Raw genomic sequence first — 27,229 nt, 5'->3', positions numbered from 1 at the left:
TTCTATACCCGCTCTTGACAACAACAACAAAATTTAAAGCAGATTCTTTTCATTTAGCGCCTGAGAGAAATTCATTCCCGTGATATCGACGATTGAAATTCTTGATTATATTCTGAAATCCTGAAACTGTTTAAGTTAGCAGGTAAAAATGGTGATTGTGTTTTAACACAATGAAAAAAAATAGCAAATTAAAAAAAAATACATTTTGTTATTTGGTGCTGTATGAAAAAAAAAAAAAATTCTTATACAAATGCAAGGTCACAACAGGCAAAATGCCCAACGAAGTGGCTGTCTTATACGGGCGTGGCACTTGAATAATACAAAATTGAACTAATAGAATTTTACACTTCTTGCTGATATTTCAATTTCAGAAACAATCATTTTTGAATTACTATTCCTTTTAGACGCTGTTTGTGAAACACCCAGTATGTAGACGATTCTTTTTTCCTCCCCTTTTCGCTACATAAACAAGGTGTCAGGGTGTCTAAAAATAACCACACAACCTCTGAGGTGAGAAACTGAAGGCAAAGAGCTAGCGCTTTGACCAGGCATTATCTTGCCTGGTCAAAAATCCTGGTTAGCTATCGTCTTTTTTGTCTTGGTTTCTTGTTTTTTCGTCTTGGTATGGAAAATGGCCCAAAGGTTAAGCAAGTCATGGCACAGCCCATATGAATCAATATATGTGAATAGAATCCGTTAGGCCATTGATTCTCAACTTTTCTTACAAGGCCCTCTTTTGTCCAATATTTTCTCCTCGTACCTCCCGCCCTTGTCTCATCCAGGGCCCTCCTACTCAACAAAAGGGGAGAGACCTTTTGTACTGGTGGATTTTTTTTTTGAATAAAGCCAATCTCTGGCTCTAGCTTGATTTTCCTGAGCTTCTCTTTTGTAAAGGATCCATGCACGGTGGTCTCAACGTCATGAGCCTCGGGAAATGTGATGTTCTGGGGAAGGGATTCCCCCCACTACTTTACTGACAGTAACAGCTTACAGCTTACATAATTTAAATTCTTTCAAGCACTCTCAGAAATCACAATACCCGATGTCATCATGAAGGTGCGGGAGATATGACCGGGATACGCCAATGCGTTAAGATGGGCCTTTGTTCTATGGTCAATTCTTCTGTATTTTGAAATTATACCTACACACATTTTCCTGTTTTCCTCACCATATTTCAGTTAGCTTTTATTCACATATGATATTTTTATACAACTCTCTGTGGCCTCCTTAACCACCACATACTCACTTCATCCGAAAAAAAAAATTCGTGGAGGCCCCTTTAGAATGCCCCAAGAGGGCATATAGAACCCAGGTTGAGAACCAATGCCCTAAGATGCCGTTGCTAGTTGGTGCGACGTACCGAGAACTGAGCTCCCGTCTTCGTTTCTTGTTTCTTCGTCTTGGTATGGGAAATGGCCCAAAAGTTACATTGCAAGTCATGTGTCACATCCCATGGTATAAATGTCTTAACTTTTGGATGTAGTTTACTTGGATTGTCAGACACTAAGTAGATTTTAAGCTAAACAAACTCACTAATTTTTTGACGCTACCTACCAGCGAAACTCGTAACTAATCTAGAAATTCTGAGGTTTTCAAACACTACTGGCTTCTAGTAAAACTGAAGATTTTTTTCATTGCCTTCCATTCTTTCATTATTGAGCTCTGAAGTGGCGTGTAGTCATTTCCCAGACACCCTGTACGTTGAAAGACAAACTAAATAATTACCGAAAAAAAAAACAACTAATACATTAATTAAGTGCATCTATCTCCCTCTGAGAAAAAAATCAGAGAAGAAAATCTATTTGTATAAAGTGCATTTCAGTGTGACCATTACGTGCTTTATTATTGTCACCAAAGATGTACCAAGAAATCAATGTATTGATTGCCGATCTATCGGCTGAAGTTGGCCAATATAACAGCTGTAAATCGAGTTTTAAACTTTACTTATCAGCCTAGCTGATGTCATAACAAGCTTCAATCGATCGAGTTCTTAATTATTGACTCTGTCCATTGTCTCTAAGATAGGCAGTTCTGCTTACGGGGATTCATGTGATTTCTCTCGGATTATTCTTTATAAACATTAGAAGCTGGTAGGCCCTCAAGCCCACTGTATCCCTGACTCTTTGGTCTTCATAGGACTGGTGGTGCACAACCTCCAGCCCGCGGGCTAAATTCGAACCATCAAGGGATTCCATCGGGCTCGCGCGAAAGTTGTTCCGATAGAAAAAAAGTATTAATATAGTCAGCCTAGGTATTTATCTTGTCTTGTTGTGTGTATTACACAAAAGGATGAATACCTAGGCTGAGAATAATTATATTCCTCTCAAAAAAATATGGGATATCACGAAATATTATCAAAGGTAAGTAGAGTTGCAATTTACAGCCAAAAAAATTTTCGAAAGGTGAATAAAGTTGCCATTTGCAGCAAAAAAAAAAAATTGCCGAAGGTGGGTAGTTGGCAATTATCGCTAAAATTTATGAAAAATCGCCAGTCGTGGAAAATGATGGGTATTGCAAGTCAAAATGTAATTCACTAAAAAAGACGTATACGTTTGACAAATATGTGAGATAATATATTTATATGACTGTAATTATCATATAATTTAAAAGCCATGAAAAATAATCTTAATCCTTGATTTCGAAATTCCTTGTTGAAAATGAGGGGAAAACGGGACATTTTATATAAAAAAGTTGGGACGACCAAAAATACGGCAGCGTCCCGTAAAATAGGGGTCATATATTCACTCTGCATACAAGTGATTACTCTTAATACCGCACATCTGGCCCGTGGACTGAAAAAATTGTGCATCCCTGGCCTACGAGGTTGATCAAATTAAAATTTGTGTGTTGATACTCTATCTCTCTCTGTTGCGTGGTTCTTAGATGCACTATTCCACAAATGGCCTAGGCAAGAAGTCACTTTGTCGGAGTGAAATGTTTAGATCTTACAACACCGACATTGAGATCGATCAGTTCCTATAAGTGTAGGCAAGAATAAACAGGGTCGATAAGATTAACTGCATTTGCATTAATTGCACATTGCTTTATTGTACATGTATGAAATATAAGGGAAAACATGAGTGGAGTACATTCGCCCTTCCTTATAACCACATCCACAACTATTTCACTACAGCTCGTCTTTTCAATTTGGAAAAATGATTTGCATATCACTAAAGCTGGGGAAGAAATAAAAAATATCGAGGCACAGATTCATTCGGTAGGATTACATATGGAACATCGCGATGATAAGAAAGGAGAGAGAGCTCACAGACATATTTCGTTTTCTCTAGAACGAGATATCTCGCCCTTGTAAGGGAATTGGCCAATAGATTTATATACTCAAACAAATTTCATTTGATCAGTATTTATTATTCATTGTGCTTTTGTCCGGTCCAATAACCAACCGACAGACAAGCAAAGTGTTCCAAGGTGATGTCTTCAAAGCGTTTTGAAATACGTACAAAATTATAATATAATATGCACAAAAATCAAAAAAAAAAAAAAAAAATCCGGCGGAACCATCATGGGCCAGTGAAAAAGAAATTTAAGCATATTAATATTTTTACGCCAATAGAGGCCAAGAACGAATTTAAAAATTCCGCAATCGTAGTGTTAGAGTGACGTCATGCATAGAAAGAGAAAAAGAGGAGCACCAATTAGTTTTTTTTTCTTTTTAGAATAGAGAAGATGGAGGACAGAAAGAAAAGTGAAAGGTTCTTCTATAGATATCGCCAAGAAGCGCGAGAGGCGATGAGTAGCCAACTAATAACTGCACTTTGCCGCTATTTTTTTGTTTTTATGTGTTTTAGATGAATGTACTTAAATTTTATCATAATTTTTTGAAGGCGAAACCTTGGCACCCTTTCCTTGTGACCTTCGTGCTTCGGCCGATCTATCGGACAATCAGCATTGAAAGATTATACGAGTAGAAACCACACACACCATGCCATTCTCGAGTTTTTACATGGTTTTGAAACGCAAAACAAATAAATAAATTACCTCTTTTTTGCATACAGTTGCACGACCACAATGACTAGAATAACTCTGGATAACTCTCTTAGAGAGAAAAAAAAAAAGACTACGACGGGTAGTAGGTGCAAAATAGCGAAATCTATCGCCAATTTTGGCGTTTACTTTTGCATAGTTTTAAAATTTTGATTTTTCTTTCCGGGTCAATCTTGCATAGGTACACAATCTATTGCTTTATGTACATTTAAAATTGAGAAAAGAAATGTTTACCTCACTCTCGTACATAAGACCAGATATATCAACATCTATGAATAATATTATACAAAAAAGGACAAGATGGTACAGTTATGTACACGTGACTGATAATTATGTGCAGTTGGTCTTTTACAATTTTTGGAGACGTTATGAGCCGTCTCCAGACTCGTTACGTGCAGCTGCGCCGACGATAGGCAATTTGCAATAACAATATTTTCGAATCCTAGCGTCTTCTATACACGACGACTGATTGCCGTACATGTTGATCCGACTGATGTCGTCGAGGACTTTGAAAGTACCTTCGACCTCGTCGTACCGAACAGTACCTTCAAACATGGCGGAGCTTGGCGAGACGCGTAGAGTCAAAAGATAGTCGGAGGGAGCGTTGATCTTCTCGCCAAGGACTACCTGCCTATTGATGACATCGTTGATGTGTTTCACGAATCGCAACACCACTTCGTTTGCCTGACCTAACCTGGCGTCTATTATCTTCTCTACTTTCAGACTGACGCACACGTTCCGGTAAGGCTTCAACCAGTCGTTGATGGCGTTCACGACCGCCTCACCTGCATTCACGACAATAGGGTCGTCCACTGGAACCTTCGCGTGTATGTGACACGGACACCAGTGAGGTAGTATAGCTGCTTCCGCGCATGTCCGGTTCTCTGGAACCTCGTTGAATAGACTTAGACCTATAGTTGTGTTATCTGGTGGCTCAGACCGCGACAGGTTCAGTAGATGGACCAAAGTCGCATGGATGTCGAATGGAGTCACCAAACGGGCTTGGTTGGTCCTCAGATTGTTCGCGTAATCCGGGTACTTCTGTAGAAACCACGCCGGTAGCAGTAGGTATATGAAAGGCATCCTTTCCTCAAACTTCCCAATGTATGTTTGGCGTATGGGTCCGAATCGGATACCATGGTCACTGAACAGGACTAGAATGCTTTTGTTGAGGGCTCCGCTGTCGTGGAGCTCTCTCAAGAGTCTGAAAGTTGGTTCGTCAGCATAACCTGCTGAATTCAGTTTGTCGTGCGTCAGACGTGCTACGAAAGTGAAAGAGAAATAAGGTCTATGGCCCATGGTGACTACGAAGTCTTTCAGATAACGGTACACCACCTCCATCTCTAGCTCGGACTGGAAACAGTGGGGCTTGCTAAGTAATCTCATCCGTGATTTCTCGACAGCTAAGGCGAATGGACGGAAATAATAGTCAGTCGGGGGATTTAGGAAGCCTTTCTTTAAGTAATTGAAAGTAGCTATGCTGGGGGCGTCCTCCACGAACAGGGTCCTGTACCCTCTGGCACTGTAGTTCTTCCAGATGAAGTCGACGTCATCAAAGAACATGTTCCTCACTGTCTCGTTCCAGTAGTGCTCGATGAAGTGCCCCGTCAGGAGAGGGACCAAGTTCGGAAATGTGTTGTCGGCCACTTTGGTGTAGCCTTTGAGATCTATAGGAGACAAGTTTTCCGTTAAGAAGCGATGGGTCTTACGGAAGTGGCGTAAAAAGTTCAACTTAGAAACCGAGTCGATCCCGACGATTATCACACTGAGATTCTCTTGATCTTTATCGCGATCGGCTTTTTTGGCGTCGACCTCGGCACGCTGTTCAACGTTAGATTTTATTGGCACGAGTGGCATGTACTGAACGAACTGTGGGAGGGTTCCCATCTCGCAAGTCACTTGGATGAACTCTTCTTTCAGTGGTTCGTTCAGCCGCAGGCGTTTCGACTCGCCAAAACCGTACCGGCTATCTGAACGGTCCCCTTCTGGTCCTGGATCTCTGAGGATGGGCTTGTAATTGCACGAGACGTTTTCCACGTTCACACCATAATAGAAGTTCAGGACCTTTTCGTCCATAGTTATTGTAGCGTTGGGGTTGCCGAGGAGAAAATGCGGTTTCCCGGAGCATTTGTAAGGCCCGTCGATCTTCTCGAAGAAAGGCAGTACCGCAGGGTCGTAAGGGTCCCATTCTGGTATCCTGCATCCTGGCGTGTCCAGCAGGTAACCGTGCTTGTCTACCAGAAGTTTGAGCTGAGTCGGTTTCCAGGGCCTCCTGATCTCTTCTCCATTGTACGATAGGAAGACGAGGACAGCGCTAACGATGAATGTCGCTAGGAATGTGAAAGTTTTCCGCATGGAACCCATGAGCGAAAAGTCAAGTAACAGCTCTTATTCAGCCGTGTCAAAGGAATCTGAAAAGAGAAACAACAGAGAGGTGACCCAAATATCTTAATTGATCTCAACATCAGTTCTTCCAAAAGTTATTAATGAAGTGGTATCAATGAACTTCATCCCGTAGGGAGAAATAGAAAAGAGTACGCATATATGGATGATTTTAAATCATAAAAATAAAACTTGAAGAGATAAAGTCTCAAAACTCTATGTAAAAAAATACTTGTACAAAAATTGAAGCAACAGCTTTAATAAACGAACAACTTAAATTATGAAGATTCTAATAATTAGAGCTGGTCCGATTAATCGTGTGGGGCCATTCAAATATTACGTAAGCAGATTTTCAGCCATTTTTGACTCCCCCCCCCCCACCCGTCAGGAAAACTTCGTCAGCAGCTCAGAATATTTCATATCTTCAGAAAGGGTTGGTTGATGACGTAAGCATCATCCAAACTCCCCCTCCCCCCTTGTCATCAAAAGCAAATCCGAAACCCCCTCCCTCGATGCTGACGTAATACTTGAATGACCCCTGTCGGTTAATCGATCAATTGTTAATCGCAGTTAGAAATTTTGAGGGAGTTAATCGACTCGATCAATTCCGATTGATTGTCTGTGACCGTATTTAAAAATATTTGAATCAATATTTTGATGAAATTTTTCGACATCATGAAACTCAAGTCGATTTAACGGAAACTAGTGATGATTTCCAAAATTAATGATTTAAAAAAAAAACAACTTAAGATCCAAGTTAAGAAATTCAAGGATATATATAACAAGCATATATCATCCTCTTATGCCAGAGACATGAATGTGCAAATTTTCCCCTTTTGGGTTTATGATCTGGTTGGATCACTTATTTTGCTGTTGTGCCAGAAACGCGCAAAAGTGTACCTTCTATTGAAACACATTTTACAAAACATTTTAGAACAACTTCCATAGAGTAACATTCAAAAGTCGTTTTCCAAGTTCCAGAAATTCGCACATTCATGTGTAAGGTAAAGCGGGACGATATTAAAATAGCTTCAAGCGAGCAGCCTTTGTTTTAATGCATTCCTATATTTATTTACATCCATATTCAGTGGCAATGAATAGAATATACCTTTATAGCATCAATTTATATTATACAGTAAAAATTAAATAACGAATCCATACGCTGTGTGATGGACTTTCAACGCTATTATGCAGTGTGCGAGGTCAAGAGTACGCATCCAAAGATTCCACCGTGGTTCTAAACGAATGGCCTTGTACTTTCCTGACAGTAGCATTCCTCATACCAATATTCAACACTGAATGCAATCTTCATCGTAGGATTGTTCACAGGCTGGGCACATGGACTTCTCATCGCATGGTCAAACTTTTTGAGAGAATCGGTTTTTTAATGGAATATAAAAAATTCCTTCTGATTTCAGAACATTTTTAGTACAATCAGTCCTTTTCCTCCATTCATGGACTCGATCAGCCTTCACTATATCTGCACTTCCAGTTTTCACTTCATTCTGAACGATAGAACTCTTCAATTCTGTACACTCTTAGCCGCCTGTGGTTTTTTTTAAACCACTCATAGATAGCAACAAGCTAAGATGGAGTTGAATTCTAATGCCACAATGTTGTTAATCACAATGTCCTTCACAATGAATCAAACCTTTCATCAATCCTTCTATCAAGATTAAGATCCCTTCGAAGAAAAATTATATACCAACATGAAAAAAAAATCACATTTTATTTAATAAATAGAGGGCACATTGTTTTACCAACTGTGGCGGTTTGTCGAGACACTTCAAAACACGTGTGACAACTTGATTATACTCACATTTACTTACCTTGTTGCCAACAAAAAAAAATTACGCGTACTCTCACCCGACTGTGCTTACGCTTACCTCCTTTCCCCCCTATATATTTAAAGTAAAAATATCGATCATTGAAATAATTTATTACTTTTCATTTTCACGATTATCTCTATTGTCTATTTTAGAATTTTACAAAAATAGTGACGCAAATCACTAATTTCAGCGATCGGTATCTCAGCGAATTTTTCTTTGACTATTACGGGGTAAATTTCATTCATTAGGCCTATAGTATAGAATGATACCAATTGCAATTGTTGACATCTTTTGGATTGGAGACGTATAAAAATACTAATTTCCAGTAAATGCTAATGTATTTGTATTAATTATGGGAGTGAAACCACACACAGCTTGATGTCAATTATTATTTTTTTCACATTTTACTTTAGCTTTAAATCAAACCATACAGTTTTTATTTCATTCCGAAGCATTTCGTGAATCACAGTCTGTATACATGAACAAACAATTGAAAATTTCAAGCGTAATGACAACGATGCTTCTAGATAAAAAATTTTTATTAGCAGAGCCGATACAGTTTTTCTTAATCAAATCCTGTATGTGCTTAAAATGATCAAAAACGCCAATCTAAAATGCGATATTTACTAATGGAGACATGCCGTGTTACCCCACAAATAAGGCCAAAAAACACGCTCTGGGATTTTCATGATGCTCCTATTATATATAAGCCCTACCTGAAAATAAACTCTAGTTGAAATCGTTAGTCACGCGGACCATTTTGACGTCTGTTGCTACACTCGAGTTTGTAAAAAAAATATCAACACAAATTTTATTAATGACTTACCATCTGTTCATTATCCGGTTATTACCCGTCTTTCGTCTTATCGAGGGCAGTCACATCGATATTACTATGTCAAAAATATGATTGACATTTAGATGTGAAATAAATGATTAATATTAATTAATTGCAAGTACATAGTGAGTGATTTCGACGAGTGATAAATGTCTCGTGAGTAAGGATTCTCGCAAGAATGACTGGCTATTAAGACTCCTCGTGATATTGTAGGCCTAATAAACGAGCTATTGAAGGCAGGGCCGACTCGAGAGCTACCCAGGGACAAGAAATGCTAATTTCATTAGAACTCCAGTATTCTAGTCACGGAGTTCCTATGAAATGAGAATTGATCGAGATGAATGGAGCAAATGGAGGCGTAAGAAGCCCAAGGGGCTAAAGTCGGAACTCCTATATATTTGTGGATAGTTAATGTAGATTTGTTTTTTTTTTTGCATCAGAAAAATAGAACACATCATGAAAATAAGCCCTAATCCATCTTACAGGGTAGAAAATTAAAAAAAAAAAAAGATCGGGTCTTATTTTTTCGGGGAAACGCAGTATTTACATGAGATATAGAGTTATATTAGAATCTAAACGTACTTCACAAAGATGTTCACATGATGATGCGAAACACGCGAAGATTTAAGTTTTCACAGTTCACATGCGTATGCGCATCAGTAGTGGACATGGATCTGGAAAATCGAATCATTGGAGAGAGAGAGAGAGAAACCGCGTTTTTTTTATTCATTTTCAATACCCTTTTTCTCCATCCCATGAATCACCAGATTCTTCCATCGATTCATAGTCCGATCACATACGGGAGGCACTTCGTTGCCAATCTGAAATACTGTTCCGAAGCAATAAATCATGTATTGCGTGATAGTGGCAACATTACATTTTCTCACCTTTCATCAAGATGAAACATTTTCCTCCTCTTGTTTTGCTCCGATTACTTTCAGTCACTTTCATATTATTACTTTTTTGCCCTCTATTTCATAGGACAGTATATCCTACAGATACGATTGGATGTTTCGGATTGAAAAGCTAGAAATATGATAAAAAAAAAAGCTGGGCAAGAGGAATGAAATACCTATATAATAAAATACCTAGACTCAGGTATGTGTACGAATAGTCGGACGTATGACCGATTATCAAATAATCGGTTTTAAGAGAGAAAGAACTATTCAAAATGTTACTTTTTTGAGGTTCGGGGAAAATGCATGGTGTGGTTTTTGGTAATCTGGAAATTTTAGGCTATGATTTCTCCCATTAAACATTTGAACTCCTTATGACTCCCTCCTTGGGTGTTTGAATTTCCAGAAATCCTGTCTTAGTAAGTCTCTATATTATAAAATATAATACTGACCACATTCCATATTTACAGCCTCAGCAGTTTGGGGACTCAGCGGTGGTTGCTACGTATAAACTTTGAATACTTCCCACCTTATGCCCTCCCAACTAGAGGTTGAGTTTTGAAAATCCCTCCTTTTCAAGTCTACATTTTATAAAATAAAAATACTGACTAAACTTCACACATATTTATAGCGTCAGCGGTTTGAAAAACCCCTTCTTAGTGAGACTGACTAAGAGACTGACGTCATAGAATGAAACTACTGACCAAATTTCATATTTATAGCTTCAACGGTTTCGGCGCGAAGTGACTTCTCCATATCGAGCCCCACTGAATCCCCTTATCACCCCCCCCCCCACTTAAGGGTCGAATTTCGAAAAAAATAATTTTAGTTAATGTTTACGGCATGAGAAGAACTTCTGACCAAACTTCATGAATTTCAGGGGTTTCGGCTCGGTGTGATTTCTACGTTAGGGTCCATTCAAGTATTACGTCAGCAAATTTTTAGCCATTTTTGACCCACTCCTACCCTCGTCAGCAAAAGTAAGCAAAACTCTGACCCCCCGTCAGCAAAATTTCGTCAGCACTGACCCCTACCTCCTAACGCATATTGGTGGGATCAGGGATCAGAAACGTACGCAAGAGGGGGGCATGGGGGAAATTGTGCGTATGAAAAAAAAAATTAACATTTAAAAAGAATTAAAATTTCGAAAGAAAATACTTTTATATGTTATTATATTCTATTTCTGTTAATTTTAGTGCTATTTGAAGGGTAAGAACTCAAAATTAAACTCTTTAAGAAATTCATTGCGACCCACCCTCCAAGCCATATACATAGTAAACCCTGGACCACTTAAACGATCCCTTGAGGGACTTGTGGCATAATTTTAGAGCACTTAAGCGCCCCCCCCCCCAGTGCGATTCCCAGATTACTTAAGTGATCCGTGGCATAATTACGGATTACGCCGCTTAAGTGTTGCGGAACGATGCGTTGCACAGTTCCACAACACTTAAGCAGCGCATAAGATTTCACCACAGTTGTTGAAAAACCCTTCGCGTGTACACTAATACTAGCCAGAAGAGATTCTACAGGAGGAATTTTACAACGAAAGAAATGATCATTTCTCCATTGTATTCTCAAGTTTAAGAAAATTTAGAGATTTTATTTTTATACAGCTCTCAACAAGTAAGTAATACAATTTTAACTGAACATTAATAAATAAATAATAAGTCAAGGGAGAAATAGGAATTTCTGGATGTTATGCGGAAACGAGCATTTGGAAAGAAAAGTGATTTATGTCCTCCGGGAATCGATCCCTGGTCTCCTTGCACACCGGGAAAGTTCGCTAACCAACACGCCAGAGACACACTCTTCACTTTCCCTATAACACGCATTATTAGTGTGAAGGGCTGAGTGTGGAGACTGCTGAATGCCTAAAACCATAGCGGTGTTCGTCCGACGTGGTGCTTTGTACTAAGAGATGATCTTAACACATAATCTCTTAATAACAAGTCAAATTTTAAGCTACTTTTTCTTGAAATACAGCATATGATTGAAAGCGTTGTATTGATACACAAAAAATAGGTGAAAATTCAACAAATGTTAATTAATTAGGAATAAATTAAACCTATTTATTCATGTCGACTAGAAACAAATCACCTACACTTTTTTTTTTTCGCAGAAGAATGTCTTCTATCAAATTTGTAGCACAGTACCAAAGTTTGTTTTCTTCGTTTGACCACTTCCAATATTTTCGGCATACAATTAAGAGGGTTTTGGTGAACGCAAATTTTCCAAAAAACACATTTTCCAATTTTTAAAAATACTATGAAAACTTCTGCGTCTAACCGTGTTCTTAAGTTTTTGGTCTACCTGTACCAAAAATATTTTTAAAATATTTTAATATAAACTGCTGACAGGCATTACGCAATCTAATGTTTTTCTCCGTCACTAAAAAGCTTTCTTCTCATAAGTTTTTTGTTAGATAAGGAACAATTTTTCAAACACCACCCATTCAAATGTCTTGAAACACACTTCAATGTGTCTCTCAACACTATGGTGTTACATACTTTAACACAAGCTTTAAAGATTAAAATGGTTGATTATTTTTTTCTTGAATTTTTTAACTTTAACAACATGCAACTTTTTCAAAAATCATCAAAATTTACTAATATTTTATAACATAAATTAAAAAAAAAAATAATTTTAATGAAAAATCTTTATTATATAAAGTACTAGCTATAATACCCGGCGCTGCCCGGGTTTTCTTCAATGAGGCTTTTTTGGATCACGTGATATCTCACTCTTTTTTTCTTGAGGGACATACAAACCGTGTCCAAGTTAACCAATATGGCGACCTGCGCGATTCATGAAATAAACAGTCTAGATTTACACAGAAACGTAGAAATGAATATATATTTTTCTTTTTTTAAGGGGCGCTAGGTATTTCGATCCCCCCCCCCCTCGAACTTCAAGTTATCCATCTGTCTGTTCCAGCTTCCAAAAATCCTTAGTTAAAGCTGTGGAATTTTTTCGATGCAGTTTTCACAGGCTCATAACTAATTTTAAAATATCCTAACCCACATGAATTTATGCAAATAAATATCAAAAGAGACAATATGGAGACATTCATTTTCATACTTGAGAAGATATAAATGAAATCAATGATATTGATCGAATATCCAACTCAAAAGTATGGGTTTGGCTAATTACTTCATATTTAATCTCCTGGGCTTCGTATATCTCTAAGCGAACTGAATATTTCAAAAATCGAGAATTCAATACAATTTTTAAAATTATTGATGTGGCAGGGAACCCCCCCCCCACTAAATTTCCGCATTTCTACAGTAAAATCGACAATTTTAGCACTGATTTCTATGAGGATCACCCTTTTCCTGACTCTCAAAGCGATGCTGATGATGATTATGACGTCTATTCAAAAAGCCTCATTACTGAGAGTATATTGAAAATGTGGCAAACCATTATAAAGGCATAAACTATTATACATATACTAACAGGATTAAAGAAGTGACAAACCGTTGTAAAGGCATATACACGTCTGAAACGCATTGCTAGGGAACCACGGTAACCAAAGTAAACGTTCGGAAAGTGATTGTTGAGGCCCAAAAACCATTGTTGCCGGACAGTTTTTTGCCCATTTGGGGCATTTGCCCTGGTCTGACGAAATTTTAAAGTAGCCTATCGTTCAAGTCGGGTCCCATTTGGTATATATGCAAAATTTGGCGACGATCGATCTAAAATTGTAGATTTGTATAGAGAACATACACACACACAGACACACAGACACACAGAAAATCAATTTTATATATATAGATAGATGTAACACCACAGTGTTGAGAGACGCTCAAAGTTTCAAGACATTTGAATGAGTTGTGTTAGAAAAAATGTTTCTTATCTAGCCTATTCTATCTTATGGCCATGAAGGCCATTAGCATGTGTAATGCCTGCCAGCAGTTTGCATCAACATATTTTTAGTACAGGTAGAACAAAAACTTGTACACAGACGCAGAAATTTTCATAGTATTTAAAAATTGGAAAATGTGTTTTTTGGAAAATCTGCGTATACCAACCCGCTTGACTTCGAATTGAAAGGTCAAAGCAAGAGGTCAGAAAAAGAAACCTAAAATTAGCAAAATTTAGAGACTCGTGTCATAATGTTACCCCGTCAAATACAATATGTCCACATTTTATTTCGGAAAAATTAGCTAATTAACATACAGGAATAATTTAAGCAGCAAATCAGTAATAATAAAATTACGACTTGAATAATTAGCTATACTTTTGTTAGCCGTGCGATTTTGGCTAATGATCAAGTTTTAAGAGGTTTCACGAAGTTATGACAATTGCTAAATAGAACAAACAAGGCGGCAACAATATGCATCATCGCTCAGAATATGTTTAAGCACCTCAGCGCATTCTGCTAATTGCGAACAATTTCAGATCAAGAACGTGATGATGGCACGAAAAATCAGCCCGCCGCATAATTTAAAACATGAAAATAACGCTTTTGTCCTAAAGTAACTCCCAGTTCACAGAACGAAAAAATATCAGATAAATAAGAAATTCAGCACCTCCGTTAAATTAATAATTGGGGGAGCATAAAAATTTGAATTTTTGATAATGCTCTAGATAAAAAAAATTCAATTAATAAAATTTGAATTTCTCCCTACAGTTACGGAATAACTTTTCTCCTCAACATCTACAGAAAATGAACGAAGATATGTGAATGGAATTCTTGATATATTTGATATTTTTACTCGCAAATTATAAACTCTGAAAATTTTTCAAGACTTTAGGAAGATGTGAAAAGTTGTATAAAAAGTTGCGAATTTTCATTCGAGGTGGATTCCAAACATCACTGTCAAAAGAGAGACGCTGATGTCGCAAATCGCCATTTTTTTTTAAAATCAGGAGCTGTATCAAAATGTCTATTTCTCTACTCAATTACCCTGGTCTACAAGGTTTTTCTAATATGGAAAAATTTATTTGTTCCTAATTAATTTTTGAGCGCTGATTCCAGGTCTAACCTTAAAAAATGGCCATCACGTTCAGTTTTTTTTTTTTTTTTTTGTTATATAGTATTTAGTTTTGAATATCTTTTAAAAAATCTACATATTCAGACTCTTATTACATATGAAATGATACTAAAAATCATATTTCTAATTTTTTCCATCTAAAACTTGGGGAATGGCAACGCTGGTTTTGTCTCTAATTGCAACCGGATTCTCCGTTTTTGTAATTGAAAGAGAAACACACACACTTTATGTACATTGTACACAACCCTTTAGTAAAAAAAAAAATTGAGCCAAGTCAATGTCGAGATGCATTTAATGCTCAAAATAAAATTTGCTGCCACCACATCACATTGGGAACTGATCAAAGGTTTACTCAGCGGGAGGGGGAGGGCACAGGGGCTTGCACATCACCACCTAGAGATAGAAGGCCTCTGCAGTGTTTGCCATAAACGTCATTCAGACTACCTAGCAAGTTTGCCACATTTTGAAACACAGCATCCAATTTCGTTTCTTCTTAGTTTGGCGTAGAATATACCTGATTGACTAGCAGATGCAGCATAGTGATTGGATGCGGGGCATAGAAATCGCCAATTCTGAGCCCAATCATTTCTGTTCCTCGCAACGATGCCTTCTATCTCTAGGTGGTGATGCTTGCACCCCCCCCCCCAAAGATGATCAAAAAGTAGAAATATTTTCTAATAATTTTGCCAAAAATAAAATATCGAAAGACTAATAAAATACCTTCATCAGCTTTTTTTCAATCAATTTCTATTATAACTTAAACGTTTCTTGAAGATTAGTAACTAAATATTTATCTGGAAGAAAATCCTTGTCCAACTCCCTCTTCCCCCCCCCCCCTAAACCTTTTCGTTATCCCCTCCTTAGTCGATCCTACGTACGCCCCTGTGCCGTGGGGCTGATGGAAAACATTACGAAGACTATGCCCTGGGGATGATGGAAAAAATTACGAAGACTATGGACAAAAAAATCTTACCCAGTTTTCTCACACCTAAAAGAACAATTTTCCCAAATTAAATTAGGCAAAACTATAACAAATAGTATTTGTAGGTTCTAAAATAAGGAAACTATCGAGTGATTTTTGTTTTCGCATAGAACTCGCTGCGTGGCAATCATTCACGTTCAGAATGAAGGGGTTTTTTAGGAAACCGTAAAGAGGAAAATTACCAAAAGCTTTTTTTAAAACCTGTCCAGTTCATTTCTTTTTATTTGCAAAAACAGATACAAAATGCATTTGAAAGACAAAACAAAACCACATAGAAAAAGACAAGACATGAGCACATGCGTGACCATATGGGGCTCCAAGAGCGTCCTTCCAGGCAGTCTTATGAATTGAATTGTGTTATATTTCGCCGCCATTTCCCAAGAACCATATGTTGTAGATGGCCGTAGTTTCTGCTGCTATAAATATTGGGGTCCATGACAGACTCCATAAAATCCACTACTAAAAGCATTTGGGAACCACTGATTTAAGCAATGTATATCTGCCGTATCTCTTAATAAGTCACGTTGAGTTAATTTGAGTACAGTCGACGCTCGTTGTAAAGACTGCGCTATTGTGACCGGTTTATTAATGATTAACATTATACGAGTCCCAAATTGTTTCCTATTTATACCACGTTAGTTTTTATCCAATATAACGACTTACAAAGAACATTCAATTCAAAACAACGTTTGAACTCAGCTCTGTCTCACCACTTTTTTTTTGCAAGGGAATGTACAAATTCCGTATTTTCGCATTTGTCAAAACTGTGTTAGACCCTAACCCTTGATATTGGAGAATTACGCACAAATACAAATAAAACGCCACAACAGGCGAATTGCCCAACGAGGTGGCTGACTTAAGAACATCATGGATCCCCGAGCCATTTTTGGAGGCCCTACCTACTACTGCTACACCACACATTAGTATTAGTATCACGAATTAGTATTTAATTAAACAAGGGTGTCAGGCAGTTGAATGCATACAGTCGCTTTCGTGGCCCGGGGTATTTGGGGGGGACACACACTCATACTTCCGGCACAACTCAATCGGTAGTAAATTGCCTATGGCGATAGACCGGAGTTGTGCTCGGTTTGAATGAATGAATGAATGCTACACCACACATGCACCCCGCCCACACCCTCCCGCGGAACCCCCAACGAATCGGTACATGCGGGAATGTGCGTGTACGTGTAGTGAAACCTGACGTGAAGTTTTTTGTTTCTCTGTAATGCTTGTTATGTGTAGTGCTGCCATCTGCCACCAGTTTTTCTAACTATGAGTGAAGTGCTATGATTGAATGATTTATCGTTGTAGGACTGTTGCTCTCTGTGGCGAGACTTTTTAAAGGGGAGATCGGCTCGCATTTGCGCCTTGAAGTTGGGAACCACAGAAAACCAACTTCAGCCGATCACAAAAAAAAAAATTCGAGTGGGTTTACACCATAATTCGAACCCAAAACCTTCAATACACTAACCCTGTACTCTAACCATTACACCGACAGGCACACTATAATTATCTGGAGGTGGGTGGGTTTGAACCCATGTAACCTGAACTCTTTACATCTCTAACCCCGTATCTTACCAACCCACCACTACAGCACATAGTACACACAGGAATATTCAGGTAATTAAATATTGAAATCTTATTGCTGTTTTCTGGCCTGATGCATTTTCTCTGCAACTGTTCAAATTATAGTAATATGATTAATACATATATTTTTTATTTTGTCCAAATATGAATTCTTTCAACTCTCTTCACCGGCATTGACGAGATGTCTCGCCTTCTTAAAAGCCTTTCATTTCAGCAGTGGCAAGTCAAGATATTTGGCGAAGCTAATTTCTCAATGGGAACATTTTCCCATCCCTCTCACATAGCACCTGCTGAAAATCTTAAGAAAGCGTACTCCATAAAAAATATGTATGACATTTTTCAGGGAGTTTCGTGATTTTTGCTGTGCCGATGAAAGAGTGAAATAAGCTGATTTTTTTTGTTGATCAATATGACATGACCTTTCAATATAACGTCCGTTTTGCGTGAAAGTGGGGGAGGGGGGTCGTTATAACGAACATAGACTTTTTGGTACTGCCATTTTTTTCCAGCGTGGCCCAGGTTTTTGATCAACTTCTTATCTCTTCGTTGAGACAGCGCAGCGGGCCACGTTCTGGTTAGGAGTAGGTATGGACAGTCAAACCTCGTTAGTGCGTCACCCGGTTAACACGTCATTCCGCTTAATGGGTCACGTTTTGGAAGTCCCAATTGTCCTCATTCAGGCATTGGCACAGCTATGGCTTACTCCGTTTAACGAGTCACTCCGCTTACTAAGTCATATTTTTGCTCTCCCAAGAGTGACTCATTAACGAGGTTTGACTGTACTACCATTTGTTGTTAAACGTTTACTTGTGCATATAAAAAAAATTGCACAGTACACAAAAATTTCAAACTATCCTTATATACAGAAAGGTCATTACATAAACTTTGCCGATATACGAGCCCTAGCGGCCCCAAAAATCAACGAATGCCAATGAAATTCTAGATATAGGTGTTTCAGTGTATGCATTCGAGAATAAGAAGAGAAACAAAAACCTAGCTTTGGCCGTTACGGCTACAGCAGCAAGATAAAAAAAACAAAACAAAAAAAAGAATGACACTACTCACTTTCAAGCATTGCAAAGTGATCAACGCGGTAGAAAATCATAAATGGTTCTGGAACGATACCTGTAAGATCAGGAACTCCTGCGCAGGACGCAAACAAAGACCTCACCAATTAGTTCGTGCGCTAACCCATGGGTGGCAGTAATGCGATCCGTATTGTTTGCTTCCACATGTTACGTTGTCTGCATCAAGCGCCGGCGTTTATCGTGCTGCAAGTACCGTTCAATTGCCATTCATGGTTTTCACAGCGCAGATCACTCCGCAATGCATAAAAATGGGCGATGAATTTTTCGAAATATTTATGCTTTTAACCACCACACACAGAGGTAGGGTTTCGCTTCTCTTCTCATTCCCGAGCGCATATTCTGAGAAACACTCACATCTCGGATTTCATTCGCATTCGGCGATTTTCGTGGCTACTGTGGGCTCTTACATCGGCGATATTATTTCACGACCACCCTGTATAATGCATCCCATACGATATTTATAAACACATACCTTCACGGATCTTCATGAATGTGTGAAAAAACACTAGACATAATATTGCGTAACAGGACTAACTCCATGATCATGTCAACGCAACTTTGACCGTCACAAAATCACTGCACTTGGCTGACTGATATGGAAATGTCGATTGAGCCCGACGTTTCGGTATCATAATCACGGATAAAACAATAAAAAAAAACGTGTACAATGTAAATAATAAATCCTAAATTGAAAAATAAAAAAAAAATTACGAAGCCGACCGTAAAATTTTATTTTCGCTTTCTTATCAATGAAGGTATTCATTGACGAAATGTTAAAAGAAAAAGGTAATGTATGCATGGGAAACGTGCTTCCTGCACTCGTGGTTACATGAATAACAAATCGCGGCCCGTGCATTTAAAATACATTACGATATTGGACGGTAGCCATAATATCACGTTTAGATTAATTTTAATATTTGATCGGACACGATTGTCATTAAAATGGCTTCCTCTTTCCTCTTCGACAAGAAAAAAAAAACCCCATTTTTTAATTAGATACCAGGACAAGTTGACAGCGTATTGTGGCTATTTTAGAGTCGTGAGGTCTCATGAATAATCGATTAAGAACACGGTTTGAGATTGAAAATATAAATAAGTGCTCTTGCATCATACACTGCAGTTAAATAGCGCTATTTTTACGTGAGGAAAATGATTTATTAGTTTGATCGGAAAAAGTACAGTAATAGAAAGTTCAATTTTATGAAAGAAAGGGTTTACCTTGGGTTGTTATACCCCTTGGCTGGTTATATTTCTAAATACTACTTGCATTAAGTGGGCGTATAGTGTCTATTACTACTACTACTAAACGCAATATGCATTTCGTAAACATTCCTATGGGAAATTTCTAAAGAACTGATGTGTGGTGGGTGGTGTTTTTCGTGTATATGTGTGACTCTAACGTATTTATGATGTGAGAGTTCTATTGTATTGCTGCGAAACTGTGAAACGAGAGACTTTTAAGGTTAAGAAGAAAAGCTAAACAAAACTTTCACACTTTTTATTTATTTCTTTAAATATAAAAAAGGAAATTGCATTTGATGAAGACAAAAAGAAAAAAATTGTCGCCATGTTGTTTTGTGAAATTGTAATACCGTAATTTCGTAATTCAATGGGATTTCTTGGTGTGTCATTTTTCAACGACCAATCGTAAAAATTATGCAACACATAATATTGGAAACTATTTCTGTTTTTGAGCAATTGTAATTTTCATGCAAAAGTATTCTGTTAAAAATTAAAAAAAAAAATTGTAACTGCTGCAATATTATACAATATTATTTCAATTATTTTAGTGTTTGTTTGTAATATGTGTGCATCCATTTTTTTTGTATATGATATGTTTGTATTTGTGTAACACGTGTCTAGATTTGCGTACTGCATGCTTGTATTCGTGTAACACATGTTTGTATTCGTGTAACACATGCTTGTATTCGTGTAACACATGTTTGTATTCGTTAACACATGTTTGTATTCGTGTAACGCATGTCTGAATTTGTGTATTACATGTTTGTATTTGTGAACTAAAAAAAACTTCCTTTACCTCCCACGCTCTATGTGTGAGATTGAATTGATTAAGACGCCCCCGCAGGACCTCCAAGTGTCCAGGTGATCGAAATACGTCACAAAGAAATACAGAAAAAAATGATCTTGACTCTTTAAGCGGGAATTATATATATATCACTAAATTCCTCCCAAACCCCCTCTCCATTCAAAATGTCATATCTTTTTTTAATGAAGTAGGCCTTCTCCGATTTTCAGCAAGTACAAACTAATAGTTATAGAGAAGTTTTTCACTGAGAAATCAACCTTACAAAATATCCAGGCTCGCCAGTGCTAAAATAAGAGGCTTTTATGAAGAAGAGGTATCTTGTTGATTCTGCTTAATCGGAGGAAAAAAAGGGAGAACATTTTTTTATGTGTTATTTTATATTTGATGGTATGCCTGCAATGCAAGTACAATCGTAAACCTCCTCACCAAGGAGTGTCAAAGCACCGAAAACACCTGGAAATCACACACACGTTGAATTGTTCGAATTTCCAAATTCATGTCAAATTAATGCGTTATCATGCAAATGCATTTTGAAAGAATCGAACCAATTGGAGAAACCTGATAGATTGGAACATGTAATGCAAAAATTTGAAATTTAATATATTTTTTGCACTGCTTGATTTGAAATAACAATTAGAAAGTATTTTAAATAACATTACTAATTTTTTTTAAACTTTTACAATCTAATCTTTACATTATGTAATTAATGTATGTGATCCGCATGTGTGTGCCGCTGTGGTGGTCGAGTGGCTATAGTGACGGACTCGCGATGCGAGGATCCGGGTTCGAACCCCACAGTGGTGGTCGGCTGAAGTTGGTTTTCTGTGGTTCCCAACTTCAAGGCGCAAATGCGAGCCGATCTCCCCGTTAAAAAGTTTCGCCACAGAGAGCAACAGTCCTACAACGATAAATCATTCAATCATAACACTTCATTCATAGTTAGAAAAACTGGTGGCAGATGGCAGCACTACACATAACAAGCATTACAGAGAAACAAAAAACTTCACGTCAGGTTTCACTACACGCACATTCCCGCATGTACCGATTCGTTGGGGGTTCCGCGGGGGGGGGATGGTGTGGGCGGGGTGCATGTGTGGTGTAGCAGTAGTAGGTAGGGCCTCCAAAAAATGGCTCGGGGGTCCATGATGTTCTTAAGTCAGCCACCTCGTTGGGCAATTCGCCTGTTGTGGCGTTTTATTTGTATTTATAATTGAAGATCGCATGAAATTTTAAAAATGTGTTACTACCACCCAGAATTTACAAATTAATTAATTATTGATTGTACCCCTTTTTCTGCGTGGTTCGATTGTACGTTTGTATTATAATGCTTATAATGATTTTACTGGTATCTATGATTATATCAACTTTATTAATCTGTAAATCTGTTTCATGTACGGAAAGAAACTGATTTGAAAAATTTTGAATTTTGAATACGGAAATTTGAATTTTCGTATTACAAATTCTATGACGTATTTCATTAACACTTAATAATAATATACTTATATATTCACCTTTTCATCATCACGGCATCCAATGCATAGGCTCATCATTAAACACGGTGACGTGCCACATCCATCAAATTTCTTTTGAATATGCGATGAATAAGCCAGTTTCACTGCAAAAAAGAAAACAATATTAATTATTTAATTTAATTTTGAAATAGGGTATAATTCAAATTTCATACATGTACTAATTGGATGAAAATCATTTGATGTTAAAATCCGTGAGATGTTCTGTTTCATCCTTTCCCGTGTCATCCTCTCTGTCATTTCATCCTTAGGTGATAAATATCAATTACCAGTACTATTTCATCGTTTTATCCACTTTATTTGCCCCCCCCCCCCTTTATATCTTGGCATCTTACCATGAGGAACAGCAATGGTATTCAAATTCAGCTATTTGTAATTTTCATTGTGAAACGCACATCAACCCTTAACTGGTGTGGTGGGGTAATTTTAACCCCACGCATTCTGCATCTTACCACCCCTTGAGAAAGAAATGCATCTGATTTTCAATACCTTTCAAAGTAGTTGTTTACATGTGTTCGGTAAAATTGTGATGGTATTCTACTTTTTCTTCCCTCTATATCGTTGATCAAAGTTTCCGTGGGGTCAAAACGACCCCACCTCACCACTTGCGTAAGTCTTTTTTTTTTGTGTGACGGCAGGAGTGTTTAGATTGAAATGACGTATCGGAAGAGCGCCAGTTTTCTCGATAACAGTTTCAAATTAGTCGTGAAACATCGGATAACCGAGGTGAGCATGAGGATAGTGTTGTTGGTGAATTGTACGTAAGACCTGTGAGATCAACCTATGAAACACGCACTGTTATTAACACGTACACAAGTACTGTTATTAACACGTACACAAGTACTGTTATTAACACGTACACAAGTACTGTTATTAACACGTACACAAGTACTGTTATTAACACGTACACAAGTACTGTTATTAACACGTACACAAGTACTGTTATTAACACGTACACAAGTACTGTTATTAAACCTTCGATTACTCGTCACTAATTTCGGTTAACTCGTCACTATGGAAAAGTTTGACAGTGAGGAATAGATGATCTCTACGGCTGCCTTTGTATGTAGAAAACGCTTGATAACAACGCTGCTATATGTTCGAACGTGATCATAAAAGTCTTATATATATACACGGAACAGCTCAAACAAAGAAAGGGACACAGAAGAAGTTCCAACCAAAAAGGCAAAAAGGCAAAAATCTTGAAGCGTTAGGGACTGTTTGAGCTAGATCTAATTCTCACATAGGCCTCCATTAATTTTTGGCTTCAAATTTAAACACAATATATATTATTCATAAGTCAGACATTTTTGCCCCAGTTGAGAAGGCTCTCCAATGTCTGTCTTGTCCTGTCCAGGGACCTCTCAAGTCAAAATTTGGCCCTATATGTTTAAAAATACTTCATATTTGTACCAGAAACTACTGATAAAATATTCAATTCACTAAAAATTAAATGCGTCATGTATATATGAAATTAATGTGCATTACACTGCGTTGTAAAGAACAGTCAACTATTCTAGCATTTTCTCTGATTAATGTTAATTACAAAAATACTGGGATAAATTGTAAGTTTACCATAACTTGAATACTAAACGTTTAAAAAGTTAAAAAATTCGTTTTTTCTTTCATTATGTATACGTTTTATTAAAAGTGTAGCTTTAATTCATATTTTGATAATTGGTGTATTATTTCTCAAATGTATAAGAATATTTGAAATTTATAAACACTGAAACTGAACGTACTCCGCTTAAGCCGTCATAATTTCTCGATAACTTGAGTGACGAATTATTGAGGTTTAACTGGCTATGCGAAATTTATTAATATTAGAATCCGCTCATTGAAAAAACTCATCTCTCCCTAATTTTTTTTCGAACAATATATTTTGCTTGGTTTCTGCAATTTTTACAGTACGCTTTTGCAGTTTCAGATGGGAACTACGGCTCTAATATCGAGACGGTCAAAAATGCTTTGCAAAAAGTAATTAAAAATTTGTATCCCAAAACATCTCCCAATATTCAAAAAATTTACAAAATGTTATTACTTATTTAGAAAAACCTTCCTGTGTGTGGTTCAAAATATAACTAAAAGTGAGAAAAACTAGAATCTCCAATATGAAGTTATAAAACCAAATGAATGAAACCTTAACTCAAAAACAATTTGTACAAATTGCACTTAAAGAATATAACAATTTAAATATCATGAAATAAAATCAGAAAAATGTTGTAAGAAACTTAAGCGATTATTAATCAATTACATCAACACTATAACTTGTTTAATGCCAATTATTAGGTCTGTTGCCAAGTGTATAAAAATCATGGAACCCTGAATAGATCGTGTGATCCCTTGGGTGTAATATTTACAATTAATATGTGTTTTGTATTTGTATTAACTGTGATGTGTTTTTTTAAATAAATTTCAATTTTAAAATACCGAAAGCAGATGACAGCACCAGTATAACATGAAGGCGCACGAGTAACGTGGTGGTAAGATGCTCGTCTACCACCGTGAATGTTGTTGTCACGGTCCCGAGCTCCAACCTGAGGGAGGAAATAGATAAGATATTTTCCCTAACAAACTTGAGGCGACCGCCAATAGACAGCGCCTTATTTTCCAACCCATCTCATAAATGGCAGTAAATAGTGATACGGCCAGAGTTGGTGAAGTAGTATAACATGAAGAAAGCATAACTGTGACAACATAAACACGTTAGGACCAAGCATACACACGATACTTTTCTGCATGCATTAATTCGTTAGAAATTTCCATACAGGAATGTTAATGTAAGATGCATGTAGGGAGACCCCACAGATTGAGATCTTTGGGTCTCCCTACCCGGGCACCACAAGCTTGGAAGCCCCGCACCCGTAGAAGGGGGAGGAGCATTGTAAGGTTACATCAAAACTGGATGTATTAAAGTATTTATCGAAATGAAGGCCAGTATGCAATATAATTAATTGATAATTATGATTATTTTGCCACTACGTATTAAAATCTGTCATAACAGTGTCAGGTCCCATTCCGGCTTGGAATTTCCAGCCAAAAGCGCCGTTGAAACGTGATGGCTGTTCCGTGATCATACCGCCTAAAATATTCATAATCCAACCCCCGTGTAATTTACGCTATACCGGTTATAAATATATTACTTTTGTATTAATGTAAATATCACTCCGTTACGCAACTTTTTGGGGGTTTTTGAGAAATATTACAAGCGAGAGAGAATAACGGTGCACGCAGAGGGTGGAAATGACCACGATTAATCGCCCGGAAGAGTGAATGTAGGACATCACTCGCAATGCATATCGAATCGCCAGCCATTAGTGACCGCACTTCATTTACTTGAGTGATCGTGGAGTGTTATTTTTGTTTCCCGGACACAATTTTCCTAATGGTTATGTAACGCGTTGGGTGATCCGAAAGGGGCAAGTTCTCTCGAACCACTTCAATGACCACGTGCCTGGCTCGGGAAAAGAATATTTTAGCCCCCTCCGGCACGTGATTGAGCATCTAAAGTGCTGTTGCGACCAGAACGGGACGTGACATTTTTTTTAGCGGACCGTAATTATACGATTCAAATTCGGAATAGGTGTTTGATATAGGCTTTCATCCGACCTAGAGTTCGGCAGCAAAATTTACCCTAGAGTGGTGACTACGCTTACAAAAAATATCTACCTCGATGTACGGACTGAGAGCAGGACCAGACTCACGCACAACTATGGTTTTCTTTTTCATTACTAAACACAAGCATATATTACAAATACAAACACTCCACTTATAAAAATAAATGAAATTTGTCTAACAAAAAACAAAAGACAAACTTTTTACCTTAATATTTTATTATACAGCCATCGTTGGAAATTAGCAAAAGCTAATTTGACAGCCAATCCTTCTATATCACGACCCAGGAAGAAAGTACATCCGACTTTCACTTGAGAGGGACTATGAAGGGAGCAGCCGTAGTGGGATTCAACACGACTAGGGTCAAAGATATGAGTACTGTACCTACACACCATCTATAGCAGAAGGCCTCCGTGCGAAGCTCGTGACGTCATCTCACTTATAGCCATTGGATATACTGGAGAAACCGCGAGATACCCAGGCTCTGTCGCAAGAAGCAACGCAAGCGCTTCGGCCCCCATTGGGGAGGGCCTGCTACATCCAATGGCTATAAGTGAGATGACCTTCTTCAGTGACGTCACGAGCTTCGAGCGGAGGCCTTCTTCTATAGGTGGTATTGCTATAGCCATTGAAATATAGCAGACCAACGCATTCGCCAGTTTTACCCTTTCATGTAGTATATCCAATGAGCAAAAGCTCTACAATGGTAGAGCTATATTAGCTATATAGTAATTCATTCATTACACTTCATTCACTATAAGTTGAGAAAAAAAACTCGTAGTTTAAAAAAATCATTGCAGATGGCAGCACTACAGAAACAAGAATTACACAGAAAGAAACTTCACGGAAGGTTCATTGTACGTACACACGCATTCCAACGTGTACCAATTCATTAGAAGTTCCGCAGAGGAATATGGACGAGGTGCATATCTGGTTCAATAGTAGTATAACCAATTGATACAGGTGAGATGACTATTTTCGGTGACGTCACGAGCTTCGCACGGAGGCCTTCTGCTATAGATGTTTTTGACTGTGCTAACCCATGTTAGCACAGTCAAAAACATACATGGATACGAGACACTATAAGGACCTCAAAATCTTGAATGATACAAATGTCTAAGGCAGTGGTTCTCAACGTTTTTTTGACTCGCGGAGCTCTTTTTGGTCTATAATCTCCATAGCGGTTCCCCGTAGGACTATTTATTATTTATTCATCAAAGTTTCTGATTTATTTGTTATTTGAAATATAACTTTTTTTTTACTTTCCTCGAACGGCAGCGGAGCCCCTGAGGAGTGCACACGGAGCCTCAAGGGCTCCGCTGAACACCGATTGAGAACCACTGGTCTAGAGAGAAGGTTAAAGGTGTCGATTTACTTTAGAAAAACAGTCAGATTCTGAAGTAAATGCAATAAATATCAATCAACTTTTTGGGGTAT

The 27,229-nt window shown here is 37.7% G+C and overlaps 1 protein-coding gene across 1 annotated transcript in view; it reads right to left on the bottom strand.

Moving 5' to 3' along the window:
- The window catches only part of LOC149070158 (uncharacterized), a 113,793-nt gene that overhangs the window by 33,917 nt on the left and 52,647 nt on the right, over positions 1 to 27,229 (bottom strand). The window contains exons 2-3 of the mRNA XM_089250255.1: positions 22,160 to 22,263; positions 5,102 to 6,416 (exon numbers count right to left, since the gene is read on the bottom strand). Coding sequence (XP_089106381.1) covers positions 5,102 to 6,369 — 1,268 coding nt within the window. The 5' untranslated portion in view covers positions 6,370 to 6,416; positions 22,160 to 22,263. The remainder of the gene's footprint in view (positions 1 to 5,101; positions 6,417 to 22,159; positions 22,264 to 27,229) is intronic.

This window comes from Pholcus phalangioides, unplaced genomic scaffold (assembly GCF_987345545.1).
Source record: "Pholcus phalangioides strain wild (caught in Gottingen) unplaced genomic scaffold, Ppha-v1.0 ptg000022l_1, whole genome shotgun sequence".
NCBI lineage: Eukaryota > Metazoa > Arthropoda > Arachnida > Araneae > Pholcidae > Pholcus > Pholcus phalangioides.
The sequence above is the reverse complement of the archived record's forward strand: the minus strand, read 5'-3'. Positions and strand labels throughout refer to the sequence as shown.